The sequence below is a fragment of the Nothobranchius furzeri genome, chromosome 4, assembly GCF_043380555.1.
Source record: "Nothobranchius furzeri strain GRZ-AD chromosome 4, NfurGRZ-RIMD1, whole genome shotgun sequence".
Taxonomy (NCBI): domain Eukaryota; kingdom Metazoa; phylum Chordata; class Actinopteri; order Cyprinodontiformes; family Nothobranchiidae; genus Nothobranchius; species Nothobranchius furzeri.
Window position 1 is genome coordinate 55180170 of NC_091744.1, and position 15856 is coordinate 55196025.

Here is a 15856-nt window from a genome sequence, read left to right on the forward strand (position 1 = left end):
GGACAAAAATATTAAACACAGAGAAGAATATGCTCATTAACAATACATTTAGAACAATTAGATGAAAGTCTGATAACAGTTCAAACTAAAAACCCAGCATGTTGTCTTTTACATCAGAATTACAAAACAAGATCATTTATGCCATGAAGTTTCTAGACTGTTTTAAAGGTGCTGCACATACTCAACCAGCTATGCTCACCTGTGTCTGTCCTTTAATCTCCACCTATACCCCAAGGAATTAGACACGGGGATGTATGCATGCATCCCTTGCAGCACTGTAGAAGACACTACATAAATACAGGCTAGCTTCCCTCCTGTGTCAGTTCATCAATATTCTTAAAGCTGTCCACAACTCTCATGGGTTCCTCCAATAGCCTGCTCAAAGGCTTGCTCCAATAAAAAAAGGAGAAAAAAGATATTTTAAATGAATAAAGATAATAAAATTTTAATTAGCCTGTATTTATATAGCTCCTAGGGTTCTACAACCCCCCCGAGGCCCTTTACAACTAACCAGTCATTCACCCACGCACACGCTGACAGTGATGAGCTAGAACTTAGCCACGGCTGCTCCGAGGGAAACTGACAGGGAGAATGCTGTTCACAGGCACCACCATCAGCAGTTATGTTTCTTGCCCAAAGACACAGCGACAGTGACAGAGTGGGCTTTAACCTACAACCCTCCAGGATGGGCAATCCTCTGCCACCATCATAAATAAAGATGGTTTAAAGGTGACATATTATTCAAAACTTACCTTTTGAAAATGTCTGCACATCTGGATGAGTTAGGGGTGCCTTACAATGCTTCTGTCACTGGCAAATACGGAAAAATATCCGGTTAAAAGGATCCCTGACATATATGATAAATGACCTGCACTTGTATAGCGCCTCTCAGAGTAAGGACTCCAAAGCGCTTTACACTACAGTGTATCATTCATCAATTCACACACACACATTCACACACTGATGGTGATGAGCTATGATGTAGCCACATGCTGCCCTGGGGCGCTCTGACGGGGGTGAGGCAAGATGGGCTAAGTGCCTTGCTCAAGGACACACCAGCAGAATTCTCTGTCCGGATCCGGGATTGAACCTGCAACCTTCCAATTACTGGACAATCCACTCAACCTATTGAGCGATTGCTGCCCCTTATATATATATATATATATATATATATATATATATATATATATATATATATATAGATAGATAGATAGATAGATAGATAGATAGATAGATTACAAGAAAGCCTAGAACTCAATGCAGCATTCATGGCTCGTTGCACACTTGGAGCTGTAAAACATTCAATTCAAAGTTTATTTATATAGTACCAAATCACTTAAATCCAATATAGGTTGGTTCATTAAGCCAATCAGAAAAAAGTTTCCTATACGAGGAACCCAGCAAATTGCATCAAGTCACTGACTAGTGTCAGTGACTTGACTTTACAGCAATCCTCATACTAAGCAAGCGTTTAGGAACAGTGGAACACACACACACACACACACACACACACACACACACACACACACACACACACACACACACACACACACACACACACACACACACACACACACCAAAACCCACCTATCCACACACACCCACCCACACCCACCCACCCACACACACACACACACACACACACACACACACAGAGCAGGCCTGTTTGCTGTGACTGCTGTATGAACGTAGCCTCTGTAGATCCTGGTGAAGGAGTAATTCATTGCTTGTTTTTTTACTCTTTGACTTCCACAGGGAGGTACAAGGAAACTAGCTCTGGAAAGGTGTTTCCAGGAAACACAAGAGTGTGAGATTCCAATTCATGAAGCAAAAAGTAATCTCTGCTAACTACCAGCTGAACAGGCGGTAATGAATTCACTGAGACGAATGATTCCATGTTTTATTTGGTTTGTTCACACCAGGATTCAGAATCAGAACCAAGTCACAGCAGCAGTTTTGTCTTTCTGCTTGGTTTTTGTTGGTTTATCATATCAGTTTGTTCATAATTGATAACACGTTGGAATACACTCATTCCAGCAGCCAACTATTATTTTAACCAAGTAATTTCTTAAACAATTCTTTGTGATGAAGTTTCTCCAAGTTACAGACCAACCATTGAACACCTCAGTTAGGTCTAAATCTATCTGTCCCTCTCATTTATTTTTGTAAAAGGAGCACTTTGTGCAGTTTTATTTCATTTTGTTAAGCTGTGTGTGCTTTAAAGACTACAAACTATAACTGTCGTTGAATGAGAAGTCAGAAATGAATGAAGTGGAGTGTTTGTTCTGAGAGTAGAGGGTAGTCTTGATGCTCCCTTGTGCTCAAAGCTATTTTCATACTTTACTGAATCGAGTTAGTCCAGCTGTTTTAGATTCTGAGGACAAAGGTTTGTGTCAAACACAAAATGATATGAAAGAACATATCTCACCATGATGTTTCTGGAAACATCAGTTTTTCTGTATTGTTGGCTCTCAGAACAAACAACTCAGGAAATATGAAGATGAAACAGTTAAAATGTTGGTGCTGGGTAACTTGACAGATCCTGCTGTTCAAAGAGCTATAGTGAGGATATTTGCATTGAGGAACTCGCCATGCTGTGGCTCTGGTGCCGGACGAAGACCATCCGACTGGATCTGTGACAAATAAAGACTGCCCCGGTGGCCCCTGCCCTGCCAGCCCGCAAGTTCACTTAATACAAACACACTCTTTTATACTCTGTTAGAGTGTGCTGGATTCAAACGGTTAGGACAAATTAGAGTACTCAAAAAGTGCATAAATGCAGATTTTTTTTCAATTCAGGTTTTGTTGCACTTATTTTCAACCTGGTTTATATCAACACCTCAATCATTTGACAAACTCTTTTGCTGCGTGGATCTGGTAGCAAAGTGGATGGTCAAGCTTTGGGTTGTGACAAGATGAAATGCTTTGAAGTGTCTCTGATTCTTTGCTTTTAGATTTTTGTCTTTTTATATTTTAATGACCAAATCAAAAAAAGCAGTTGTATTCTGTATCAGTGTCACACCCAAAAGGCCTAATGGATCACTGCTGCTCCAGAGAGAAATAGAGCCTAGACCCCCCACCCCACCCCCACCCCCACCCACCCACACACACACACACACACACACACACACACACACACACACTCACAAAAGGGTGAGTTACAGATTAGAAAAAACGCTGAATCAGGGGAAGATTATAAACAGTTTTGGACTTTTCTTGTTACGCCTCACACCATGAAAGAGCTTCTCTTAAGCCAGGACTAATTAAATGTCTATTTAATGAGAAAAACTAAAATGTTGGGTTATGAATGCTGTGTGTATGACATTTTATTTTTGTTTATTTTTTATTATTTATTTATTTGTGTGTGTATAACATGTTATCAAAGGTCATAAATCCTACTTCCAGAGGGTGCAGAGTAACGCTCACATATCCAAAACATCAACTGTCAGTATCTGCTTGTGCTTTGTGTGTGTGTGTACAGAGAGGGGCATGCTAACTTCTTCTTCAGACATTTGCATTAGGGTCCATGCTTCTTTACAAGAAGGTTTCTTTATGTCTCTCTCTTGTTTGTCCATTCAGTGCTGCTCAGTGCTGTTTCCTCTGCTCCTGCTGGCTGTTGACACCTTTACTTCTCCTCCACAGGGACCTTTTGTGTAGCCGCTGACTGTTGGCATTAGCTGGGGGGAGAAAAGACACGCATACTGATGACATTCCACAAACAAAAACTTATAATAGACCCTACAGTGAGCCTGTGTAAGGTGGATGTACGGCTATGACAAAAAAAAAGAAAGTTTGTTGCCTTAGTTTTAATTCAATTAATCACAAAGTGCTTCCTGGTTTCTACTGCATATGCAAGGAACCATTCAGGGCACCAAGAAAATCCAGCAGCATCTGGGCTGTCTCCTAAAGTTGGTCCAGTTGTTAGATCAGGGCTCCACTAGCTTTGAGAGCATCCATCTGCAGCCTCACGTAATCTCATCAGCTTTATTCGTGACATTTTCAGTACCTTCCATAATGAGCCGTTTCAGGGCTCTGTCACTTTATAACAAGCTGGTGCTGGCCATGCCCATGGGCTAGGCTTTTTTTGTGTTTGTTTATAAACTTTATTAGGCTGGGTTTGGGCATTCATCACAGTAGAAATGGATAATTTGTAACATTTCTGCTTTCTTTGCCAATAGCATCATAACTAAAGCACTTTGTCTGAGATGGGGAATTGTGGCATCAACAAGTCATCTCCCGAAGGATGCCCGAACCGGATACATGGGCTCATCCAACTGTGGACCCACCACCCGCAGGAGGAACATGAAGGGTCCGGTACAGTGTGGATGGGGTGGCAGACCGAGGCGGGAGCCTTGGCGGTCCGATCCCCGGACAAGGAAACTGGTTTTTGGGACATGGAACGTCACCTCGCTGGCGGGGAAGGAGCAGGAGCTTGTGGCAGAGGTTGAGCGGTAACGGCTAGATATAGTCGGGCTCACCTCGTCACATAGCATTGGCTCTGGAACCCAAGTCCTTGAGAGGGGTTGGACACTCTCCTTTGCTGGAGTTGCTCCGGGTGAGAGGCAGAGGGCTGGTGTTGGCTTTTTGTTAGCCCCAAGACTCTCTGCCTGTGTGTTGGGGTTTACCCCGGGGGACAAGAGGGTAGCTTCCCTGCGCCTTTGGGTCGGGGAATGGGTCCTGACTGTTGTTTGTGCTTATGGGCCAAATATCAGTTCAGAGTAGCCACCCTTTTTGGAGTCCCTGGGACGAGTGCTCCACCAGGGGACTCCATTGTCCTGTTGGGGGACTTCAATGCTCACGTGGACAATGACAGCATGACCTGGAGGGGTGTGATTGGGTGGAACGGCCCACCTGATCTGAACTCTAGTGGTGTTTCATTATTGGACTTCTGTGCAAGCCGCAGTTTGGCCATAACGAACACCATGTTCGAACATAAGGATGCCCATCGGTACACTTGGTACCAGGGCAGCCTAGGCCGCAGGTCGATGATAGACTTTGTAGTCATATCATCTGACCTGCGGCCGTATGTTTTGGACACCCGAGTGAAGAGAGGAGTGGAGCTGTCAACTGATCACCACCTGGTGGTGAGTTGTATCAGATGGCAGGGGAAGATGCCGCGTAGACCTGGCAGACCCAAACGCATAGTGAGGGTCTGCTGGGAACGCCTGGCAGAAGAACCTATCAAGACGGTCTTCAACTCCCACCTTCGGCAGAGCTTTGACCGCGTCCCGAAAGCAGTGGGGGACATTGACTCCGAGTGGGCCTTGTTCCACTCTGCGATTGTTGAGGCGGCTGTTGCTAGCTGTTGTTGCAAGGTGGCCGGTGCCAGTCGTGGTGGCAACCCCCATACCCGCTGGTGGACACCAGAGGTTCAGGGAGCCATCAGGCTGAAGAAGGAGGCCTACAGGGCATGGTTGGTCTGTGGGTCTCCGGAGGCAGCAGGCAGGTACCGGATAGCCAATCGGGGTGCAGCAGTGGCAGTTGCCGAGGCAAAATCTCGGGTGTGGGAGGAGTTTGGTGAGGCCATGGAGAAAGACTATCGATTGGCTCCAAAGAGGTTCTAGCAAACTGTCCGGCGCCTCAGGAGAGAGAGGCAGCAACTCGCTCACATTGTTTACAGTGGGGATGGGGAGCTGCTGACATCAACTGGGGCTATAGAGCTCCGGACGTCACGTGACTCTCAGAGAGTAGACACCATGCTGGCAGGCAACAAATGTAAACAAGATGAATGGGATCGGCTTGGATTTTACTTCGTCTGAGTTTACTTCACACTTTAAAACCGAAGAAATCATTTTATACAGTCAGAAATTAAATAGATTAAACATCTCCAACCTTTACCGTGCCCCTGGGATACTTTTTAAAAATGCCAGAAGCTGTCGGAGCGGACTTCGTACTGGACATGGCCCTGGAACGCCTTGGGATTCCCCCAGAGGAGCTGGCCCAAGTGGCTGGGGAGAGGGAAGTCTGGGGCTCTCGACGCTACAGCCCCCGCAACCCGACTCCGGATAAGCGGAAGAAAATGGATGGATGGACAAATAACATAGATTTACATGTAAGTAGTTTAAATAGAGTGCTGTGTTGTTTGAATGTATAAACTGAACGCCAAGAGAAATCACTAGTTTGATTTTTTTCCGTGAATAAAATAAATATGTCAGGCAGGAGCGTCTCAGGATCTGTCTTAGATCTGTCTCGGTGAGACAGATAATAGCAATCCAAAGTGCTTGTTATGTGTGATCTGACAATTGATCAACCATTGCTTAAAAATTAAATACAGCTTAGCCGGTTAATTGCTGTGATCATAAAACACGTAAACGGCAGCACGCAGAAATCACGAGGCAACGTTTTAAGTGATGTTTACTTGTTGCTATGAGTAATAAGACAGAAAAAGCCATGCCAAAATAAGTTTAGGAAGCCCACTAAAAATCGTAATAAAAGCATTTAAAATAAATACCATATACAGTTGAGGAAACGTTGGTTTAAGTACCTGATTTGAAGTGGTCGCTGCATAATCGAAAACCTTTACTCTCGGGATCCCACAGTTTCATTTTAGCCCGGTCAGTAGCACGTTTTATTACAATCAACCAACGTCTGTGGCGCTCCGGATCTTGGGGAATCCTGTAGACGGCTCATTCCTTATGTCGTCCGCGTCTGTTCTGCATCCTGGAGCACAACAGGAATCTACCATATTTCCTGTTTGATTGAGTTTTCTGACAATAACAAATAGTCCAGCTGCGGGCTTCTGCATGCCAATATGGCGCCGTTTCGATTTGAACTGTTGCATGCCGGGAGAAGTGACGTCAACTCCCGGAGCTATATAGTCGGACGGTGGAAGGAATACTTTGAGGAGCTCCTTAATCCCACCTGTACGCATTCTGAGGAGGAACCAGAGCCGGGAGACCTGGGGATGGACTGTCCAATCTTGGGGGCAGAAGTTGCTGAGGTAGTCAAACACACAGCGGCGGAGCACTGGGGGCGGATGAGATTCGTCCTGGGTATCTCAAGGCTATGGATGTTGTAGGGCTGTTGTGGTTGACACGTATCTGCAACATTGCGTGGTCATCGGGGGCAGTTCATGTGGAGTGGCAGACTGGGGTGGTGGTCCCCATCTTTAAGAAGGGTGACCTGAAGGTGTGTTCCAACTATAGGGGGGATCACACTCCTCAGCCTCCCTGGAAAGGTCTACTCCAAGGTACTGGAGAGGAGGGTCCGATCGATACTTGAATCTCAGATTGAGGAGGAGCAATGTGGTTTTCCTCCTGGTCGTGGAACTGTGGACCAGCTCTATACCCTTGCAAGGGTGACGGAGGGGGCATGGGAGTTTACTCAACCAATCCACATGTGTTTTGTGGATTTGGAGAAGGCTTATGACCGTGTCCCCAGGGGCACCCTGTGGGGGACGCTTCAGGAGTATGGGATGGGTGGCTTTCTGTTAAGGGCCATTCAGTCCCTTTACCAGAGGAGCGTGAGTTTGGTCCGCATAGCCGGTAGTAAATTGGACCTGTTCCCGGTGAGGGGTGGACTCCGCCAGGGCTGCCCTTTGTCACCGGTTCTGTTCATTACCTTTATGGACAGAATTTCTAGGCGCAGCTGTGGTGTGGAGTGTGTCGAGTTTGGTGGCAGGAGAATCTCGTCTCTGCTTTTTGCAGATGATGTGGTCCTCCTAGCTTCATCCAGCTCTGACCTTCAGCTCTTGCTGGGTAGGTTCATGGCCGAGTGTGAAGCGGCTGGTATGAGGATCAGCACCTCCAAATCTGAGACCATGGTTCTCGACCGGAAAAGGGTGGCTTGCCAACTCCGGGTCGGGAGAGAGGTCCTACCTCAAGTGGAGGAGTTTAAGTATCTTGGGGTCTTGTTCACAAGTGAGGGTAGGAGGGATCGGGAGATTGGCATGCGGATTGGTTCGACGTCTGCAGTGATGCGGACGCTGAGCCGATCTGTCGTGGTGAAGAGGTAGCTGAGCCAGAAAGCCAGGCTCTCGATTTGCCGGTCGATCTACGTCCCAATCCTCACCTATGGTCATGAGCTTTAGGTAATTTCCGAAAGAACGAGGTCGCGGATACAAGCAGCCGAAATGAGTTTCCTCTGTAGGGTGGCCAGGCTCAGTCTTAGACATAGGGTGAGGAGCTCGGACATTCGGGAGGGATTCGGAGTAGAACCGTTGCTCCTCCGGATCGAAAGGAGTCAGTTGAGGTGGTTTGGGCATCTGGTCAGGAAGCCTCCTGGATGCCTCCCTGGGGAGTTGTTTTGGGCATGCCCTGCCGGCAGGAGGCCCCCGGGTCGACCCAGGGCACGTTGGAGAGGTTACATCTCCAATCTGGTCCGGGAATGCCTTGGGGTCCTGCCGGAGGAGCTGGTGGAGGTGGCCGGGGAGAGGACAGTCTGGCGCTCCCTAGTTGGGATGCTGCCTCTGCGACCCAGACCCGGATAAGCGGAGGAAGACGACGACGATGACGACGACAATTTCAATCAGAACAGTGAATGAACTTTGTTCAGTTGCTGAGCAGCACAAAATCATGGCAAGGAGTTGACTTGTTGATGCCACAGTTCCCATCTCTGCTGTGTCACTTCCAAATGATTTAAATTCAGAAATCACTGAGGTTATGTCCTACATGCACTCACACGTGTGTTTAAATGCTCGTTTAGAAGTATGTAAATCTTTGCACCACACTGATTACACAACACATTCTCACTCCCAGCGCGTTGAAAACAAACGCTAGGTCAGCCACCCTCTGCGTCACACCCTAGATGCCAAAAGTGCCCTTTTTCATCACTTAAGTATGAAACAGGGTTTTTCCCTTTTCTGACTGCAGATCTCAATGCAGCTGTAGCGTGATGAAGTTTATAATGGTCTGCCCTTAACAGCTGCCCCTTCACACAGTACCATCGCCAAGGTCGGACGCTTGGTTCAGTATGTTTACATTCCAGGAGAAGAGACAGAAGAACAGAAGAAGAACGCTTTTCATTGATTAATCAAAGTACTTTATTTGTGATAAGCTAATCAAAGCATTTGTTGATCATTAATAATCAGGTGAATGATCTGTGAAATAAAGATGTCATGAGTTATGTGTTTAAATGAATAAACAGGGCTGCACCAGACACACTGATATGCATTCCCATGGAAACGCATGACACATTGTTTTCAACCAATCAGAACTTTAGTCTGTGGTAGGGCAGAATCTGGTTTGTTTATGAAAGTAGTCCAATCTGGTTTACTAAGATTCTTAAACAACTGGGAGATATAAAAAGAAGGCAACGCCATTTTAAGTTCTGTTCCACCTTCGGTTCCACTTTAAGCAGTTACATGTTAAACTCAGCTCCAGGACATCCGAGTTTCTTAGGATTTCCATCGTCATCATTTGGAAGTGCAGACTGGCCAGATGTACTTCCTACTTTGAGCTGAAATCTGTCAAGCTGGAGATTTTGCGTCGTTTGTACCAACGAAACAACTTTCCTTCAAAATAAGGGTGAACTTGCTGATGCCTGCCGACTACGACCGGAGTTATCCTCAGACGGGCGTTGTGTGCTGCGACCGCTGTTTCAACCAGCTCCAGTACCCATGCAGGTCCGAGGACCTGGCAATTCCTGATCTACATGGGAGACTCCATACGGTACGTGGTCACGGCACAAAATGGCGGTAAAACTGATGCAATGGGACATCCGCTGTTGTGGCACCGAACCAGTTCCCTTACCCCAAAATTCCACTATCTCCGCTCCGCCCCCGCTTTCCGCCGCCGCTCGCTTCCGAACTCAAATTATACTATACCCGCTCTACAATGGCTCCGCCCCGGTGCGGAGGCCTGAGTTGCGCAAACAGGCATGCGCGGGATTTTTGAGATCTCACGATACAGTCCGAGCAATAAATGCGGAAGTTAGATCCAAACAAATCGCATGGCCGCAGTAGTGGAACAGCTCTGATTGACTACAAAGGGACCGTTTTTGCTGCGGAGTTCGTGCCGGAGCGGAGATGGTGGAATTTTGGGGTTAATCCTCAGCAGCAAAGACTTTATGGGATTTTTCACAAGAAAAATTTATTCTATTAGAAACAAAATCATTAGCACCCTTCCTAATGCAATTTCTTCTTCCTCAGTAAGTGAGGCAGCATCAGAGGTAACTGTAGAACCTCATCTGTGTTTTAACCGTTTTGATCCAGTTGAGCTTTCAGAGTTATCAAAAACATTAGCTTCATCTAAACCTTCAACTTGTATTTTAGATCCAAACCCACCCAAAATTTTTAAAGATGAATTTACTTTTGTTACTGCCCCCATTCTAGACATAATCAATCTATCCTTAGTAAATGGATACGTACCACAGGATTTTAAGGTTGCTGTAATCAAACCTTTACTTAAGAAACCTCCTCTGGATCCAGATGACCCAGCGAATTATAGACCAATATCTAACCTTCCATTTTTATCCAAAGTCCTTGAGAAAATAGTGACCAATCAATTATGTGAGCATCTAAACACTAATGATCTGTTTGAGGAATTTCAGTCTGGTTTTAGAGAGTATCACAGCACTGAAACTGCATTAGTGAGAGTTACAAATGATATTCTCATGGCCTCAGATAAGAATCTTGTGTCTGTTCTAGTCTTGTTAAATCTAGTCTTGTTAAATCTTAGTGCTGCCTTTGACACAGTTGATCACAATGTTTTTTTTACAAAGACTTGAACATGTTGTAGGGATCAAAGGAACAGTGCTATAGTCTGGTTTAAATCCTACCTGTCTGACAGATTTCATTTTGTTAATGTACATGACAAATCTTCATACTCCAGGGTTATTTGCGGAGTACCACAGGGTTCAGTGCTTGGACCAATTCTTTATACTATCTATATGCTTTCAAATGGTAAAGTTATTAGACAGCATGGTATAAACTTCCACTGTTACGCTGACAATACTCAGTTATATTTATCCCTTAATCCTGATTAACCTAATCGGTCAGGTAGATTACAGGTTTGTCTTCAAGACTTAAAAAAATTGGATGGCCGTAAACTTTCTGCTTTTAAATCCAGACAAGACTGAAGTTCTCATCTTTGGACCCGAAAATCAGAAAAGGAAATTGCTGAGTCAATCACCTGAACTGAGCGGCATTAAATTAGTCTCCAAGAACAAAGTAAGGAACCTTGGTGTTTTCTTTGACCAGGACATGTCATTCAAATCCCAACTTAAACAGGTTTGTAGGATTTCCTTCTTCCACCTTTGGAATATTGCTACGATTAGAAGCATCCTTTCCAGGAGTGATGCTGAAAAACTAGTTCATGCATTTGTTACATCAAGACTGGATTACTGTAATTCATTACTCTCAGGAAGTCCACAGAATGTAGTTAAAAGTCTTCAGCTTGTCCAAAATGCTGTAGCTAGAGTTCTGATGAGAATTGAAAAGAGCGATCATATCTCTCCTGTCTTAGCTTCCCTACATTGGCTACCTGTTAAATTCAGAATAGATTTTAAGATCCTCCTTCTCACATATAAAGCTCTTAATAATCAAGCGCCATCATACATCAGTGACCTGATTGTTTTGTACGTTCCTAACCAAGCACTTCGTTCTCAGACTGCAGGTTTACTGGTGGTTCCCAGAATATCTAAAAATAGGACGGGAGGCATATCTTTTAGCTATCAGGCTCCTCTCCTGTGGAACCAACTCCCAGCCTTAGTCTGTGAGGCAGACACTTTGTCTACTTTTAAGATTAGGCTTAAAACATTTTTATTTGATAGGACCTATGGTTAAAATCTGATGTTAGCCTAGATCTGGACAAGTGGGGGAGTACAGGGAGGTGGAGTGTACAGTCGGTAAAGACGGCTCTCCCTTGCCCTGCCTCCAACATGCCTCCATCTAAAAGGCTAGGCTATCCAGAGTTATCTCTGTAGTTATGCTGTAGTTATGCTTAGACTGCTGGAGGATACACTGACCACTTTTCACACTCTACTACTTCCTTCTACCACTTATCTCTAATTGCATTATTTAACTTTAACTGTATTATTTCCTGCTATTTCAGCTGTTTGCTTTATTTTTTCTCTAAGTGTTTTTCTCCCCAAAAGAAGCTACAATGATGTTCTGCTGAGCTGTGATGCCCTCATGGAGAGGGCCACCGTCTAGCACACTGCTGCTAACCACCTAAACATTCTCCCTCTCCTGATAATAACTTTTTACTTTTTTTGGATAAAGACAATAAAGTTTATCTCTTACTAGATAGAATATTTACTAAGAAATCACAATGTACCCATAGAAACACTACTTGGCATATATGTTGTGTGTGGGTGTGTGTGTGTGTGTGTGTGTGTGTGTGTGTGTGTGTGTGGGCGGGGGGGCTGGTGTGTGTAGACTCTTTTATAAGACAGACCATGCCGGCAAATCGGCGTAGTGTTACCGCAATGGTATGTCTATAAACGCGCCATGCCGGTGTTACATGCCAGTCAGGCAGGGTATGTGTTTCTCCCTTTGTTTTTCCTCTTTCTCTCCCCTTTCACTGTCCCTTTTTACACAGGGTGCAGAGACTAGGTGTGGCAGCCCTGGATTGGCTGATTAACTTCACCTTGTACAGATTGTGGAGCAGGGCAGAGGATAAAAGGAGGCTTCCTTGAAGAGCAGAGAGACTCTTCCTCCCACATGCTGCTGCTTGATTAACCCACCTGTGTTCCGGAGCTGCTGTTGTTTGAAGGTTTGGTGGAGGGAGACTGGGGACAAGGTAAGGCTTGGTTTATGCTTGATGCATTCACTTTCCGCGCGGTGATGCGGCTCGCGGATGGAACGCGCTTCACAATTTGCAGCGTTTATGGTTCATGCGGCTCGTCTCTGCGGTGAGCCAATATTCTCCCAAACTGAACGGGGCAGCATGGAGCTCTACGGCATGCACCCAACACTACACCATAGTAGAAGTAGAAATGACTGTTTACAACATGGCATTTCAGTATTTTTAACAGCGTTCTCGTCTTTTCCGACAGTGCGAGCTATTTCTCTCCAAGAATTATTTACAACATGTTGATCACGGTGATCTCTGAGAGCTGAATCATACAAATGTCTGTATTTACGAACCTCTGCCATACTAGTTCTTGCCAGTCCGCCATGTTTTTCCGTGTCCGTCCGTGTGGTTAGAAATTTTCCGAGGTGCGCGTTGCAGAAATCTGGGGCCGTGCGGGGAAGCGGTGGAGGGGCGTGGTTGTTAAAATGACGCAAAATGACGCAACTTTTCCGCGTGGAGCCGTGCGGACCTCGCGGACGCGTCAAGCATAAACCAACCTTTAGCAGGGAGACCCCTGTACATCTCATCACGTAGTGGAAACTTGTTAGAAAGACTAGGTAAGGAGGTGCTGCCCCCCCCCCCCCCCCCCCCCCCGGCAATGTTTCTGGATCCATCTATTTTGTAGAGAAGTTTAGTTGAGGCTTTTGTTTGATTCCTTTGTTCAGTTAGATGGGTAGATAGGATCTATTTTATTTGATCAATTTCATTCTTTTGGCACCACCTAACTGTCCCTGTCTCCCCCTCCTCCACAGCGGTACCTGCAGCATCCACATAAACAGAGCAGCAATAAAAAAGCTGTGATAAACTGAAGTTTATGTGTGGAGTGTCATTCCTTATGGTTGTCCAGTTACTACCTTCTCACCTTCCTGACCTGGAAGGACGGGTGGGGAGTGGGGGTTTGTAACACCGGCATGGCGTTGCGCGAATATTGCGGCATTCGTTCCGCCTCGCTTGGTAGTAATATTGCGATAATGGTCTGTCGTATGCGCCCTGGCGCAACAGAGGCAGATGTCATGATGACATGGGGAGGTATTGCTGAGCTCCGGCTGGCAAATTTATTGAAAATGAAAGTAAACACAGGCTATAAGGTTTGCTTTTGAGCAAAATCAGCTGAGATGGCAAACTGGAGCGCTGCAGCGCTCCATGAGCCTCTCTGTTAGAGCTGAAGCTCAGATCACCAGAGACTGCACAGGGACTGATGGGGACAGACACCTTTAGGAGCTGCTTGTTAAAAAAAAAGCTTAATGATCACGGCTTCAATCACAATAAAAAGCAAGTTATGTCCAAGATAAACGGAAGTCTGCTGCAGCACAGAGAACGCCCCCATTCCCCCTTTATGTCGCCATCACCTAATCTTTTATAAAATTGCCATCCGATTGCGCCACATTACCGCCACGGTCTGATCTTATAAATGACCTTTATCCTCCCCAGGGAGCCGCGGCAAATCCCCTTTGCGAACGCTATGGTCCTGTAAAAACAGCTAGTGTGTCTGCTCTGTCTTCTCGATCCCCAGTGAGTAGTGGAGGATGGCTGCTTATACTGAGCCAGGATTCTCTGGAGGTTTCTTCCTGTTAAAGGGAGTTTTCCTCTCCACTCTCGCTAAATGCTTGCTTAGTATGAACATTGCTGTAAAGACTCTGACACTAGTTAGTGACTCGATGCAGGCCAGCTCAGAAACAAAAGTCCCTCCATCATATGTAGGCACGTGTACGCTGCCCAGCTGTGACTGATGTCATTTTACCTGTCTCCCATATCAGTAAACCAAATCATTGGATCTTACACAGTTTTGGTGATTGGGAACTCGAGAGGTTGGAGGTGTGAGTGTGGTTTCTATGCAAATGTTCCCGTTTGCGATGACACTAACAAGGACTTTTTCAAATGGCTTGTTGTAAACAGGACTCTTTTTTTTTTTTTTGGTATTTTTGGAGATTTTATAGAAGCAGTGGAAACCAATAAGGTAACAAAAAGATGCAAAAGGTCAGGGAATTCTAAGACTCTAGAAGGCCCTGTATCAAATATAGGTAATTTACCATTTTACATTCTCAAACAACAGTTTGGTGATGAACAATGTCTATTTCAGTATGATGGAGCACCTTGACAGATGGATAAAATCAGAGCTAAGTGAACCAGGGAAGAAAACATCGATATGTTTTGTCCAGGACACTCCTTCAGTAACCATAGAAATATCTGACAAAATGATCTAAAAAACAGCAAAGCAAAAACCAATCTGTGATCGATTTGAACTATCTGTTGCTCTGATGCTGCTCGTGTCAGAGAAAGAGATGAAATGTTCACACACTGGGCCCATAAAAATAATTCCTCACCTTCTAGGCACTCCACCTGAGGCTTTTGCCACTCCCCGTTCTCCATGCAGCGTATGACAGGTAGGTGGCGCTGTGTGTAGCCTGCATCACACTGGTAGCGGACAATGGAGTCGACAGCGTAGTGTTCTCGACTGCTGCCCATGGGCTGGCCGTGTTCCACATTGGGGGGTGATCCGCACATTACTGACATGTGACAAAGAAATTAATGTCATATCCTCTGAGTTACAGATCAATGGTCCATGTCACAGTTCGAAAAGAAGCATGATCAGTTGGTTCACTTGAATTGTCACTCTGAAAGAAGCTAATTTTAGCCTATCTTAGCCCGGGTTCATATGGCAGAGTAATCGTGTCCCCTTCTGACAATCTTAGCTACAATTCATGGTTTTCCCCATATCAGCAATTGTAGATGATTTTTCAGGAAATCCATAAAAATTATAATCTTACCCCCATCCCGAAGAGCCCCTTGCAATTTGAATTGAGCGACACTCAGCATTAGCCAATAGCATTAGACATCCGCTTACGTACACATGTCAACCGCAGAGTGTGTGCGAGCGTTTGAGGGTGTTCCTGCTCACTGATTGCATATCGTTACTTAAAATTTCGACTTTTATAGACAAATGATAAATGAACCACACTTGTATAGTGCCTTTCAGAGTTAGAGGACTCCAGAACACTTTACTACAGTTTATCATTCATTGATTCACACACACATTCACACGCTGATGGTGATGACAGTGTAGCAACAGCTGCCCAGGGGCGCAATGACAGAAGCGAGGCTGCAGAGCAAAGGCAATACCA

At 45.3% G+C, this 15856-nt stretch overlaps 1 protein-coding gene across 1 annotated transcript in view; it reads right to left on the minus strand.

Annotated features, from left to right (window-relative positions):
• Window positions 1–3447: 3447 nt before the first annotated feature.
• The window catches only part of acanb (aggrecan b), a 34673-nt gene continuing 22264 nt past the window's right edge, over window positions 3448–15856 (minus strand). Inside the window, exons 17-18 of the mRNA XM_015963883.3 lie at window positions 15059–15241; window positions 3448–3677 (exon numbers count right to left, since the gene is read on the minus strand). Coding sequence (XP_015819369.1) covers window positions 3586–3677; window positions 15059–15241 — 275 coding nt within the window. The 3' untranslated portion in view covers window positions 3448–3585. The remainder of the gene's footprint in view (window positions 3678–15058; window positions 15242–15856) is intronic.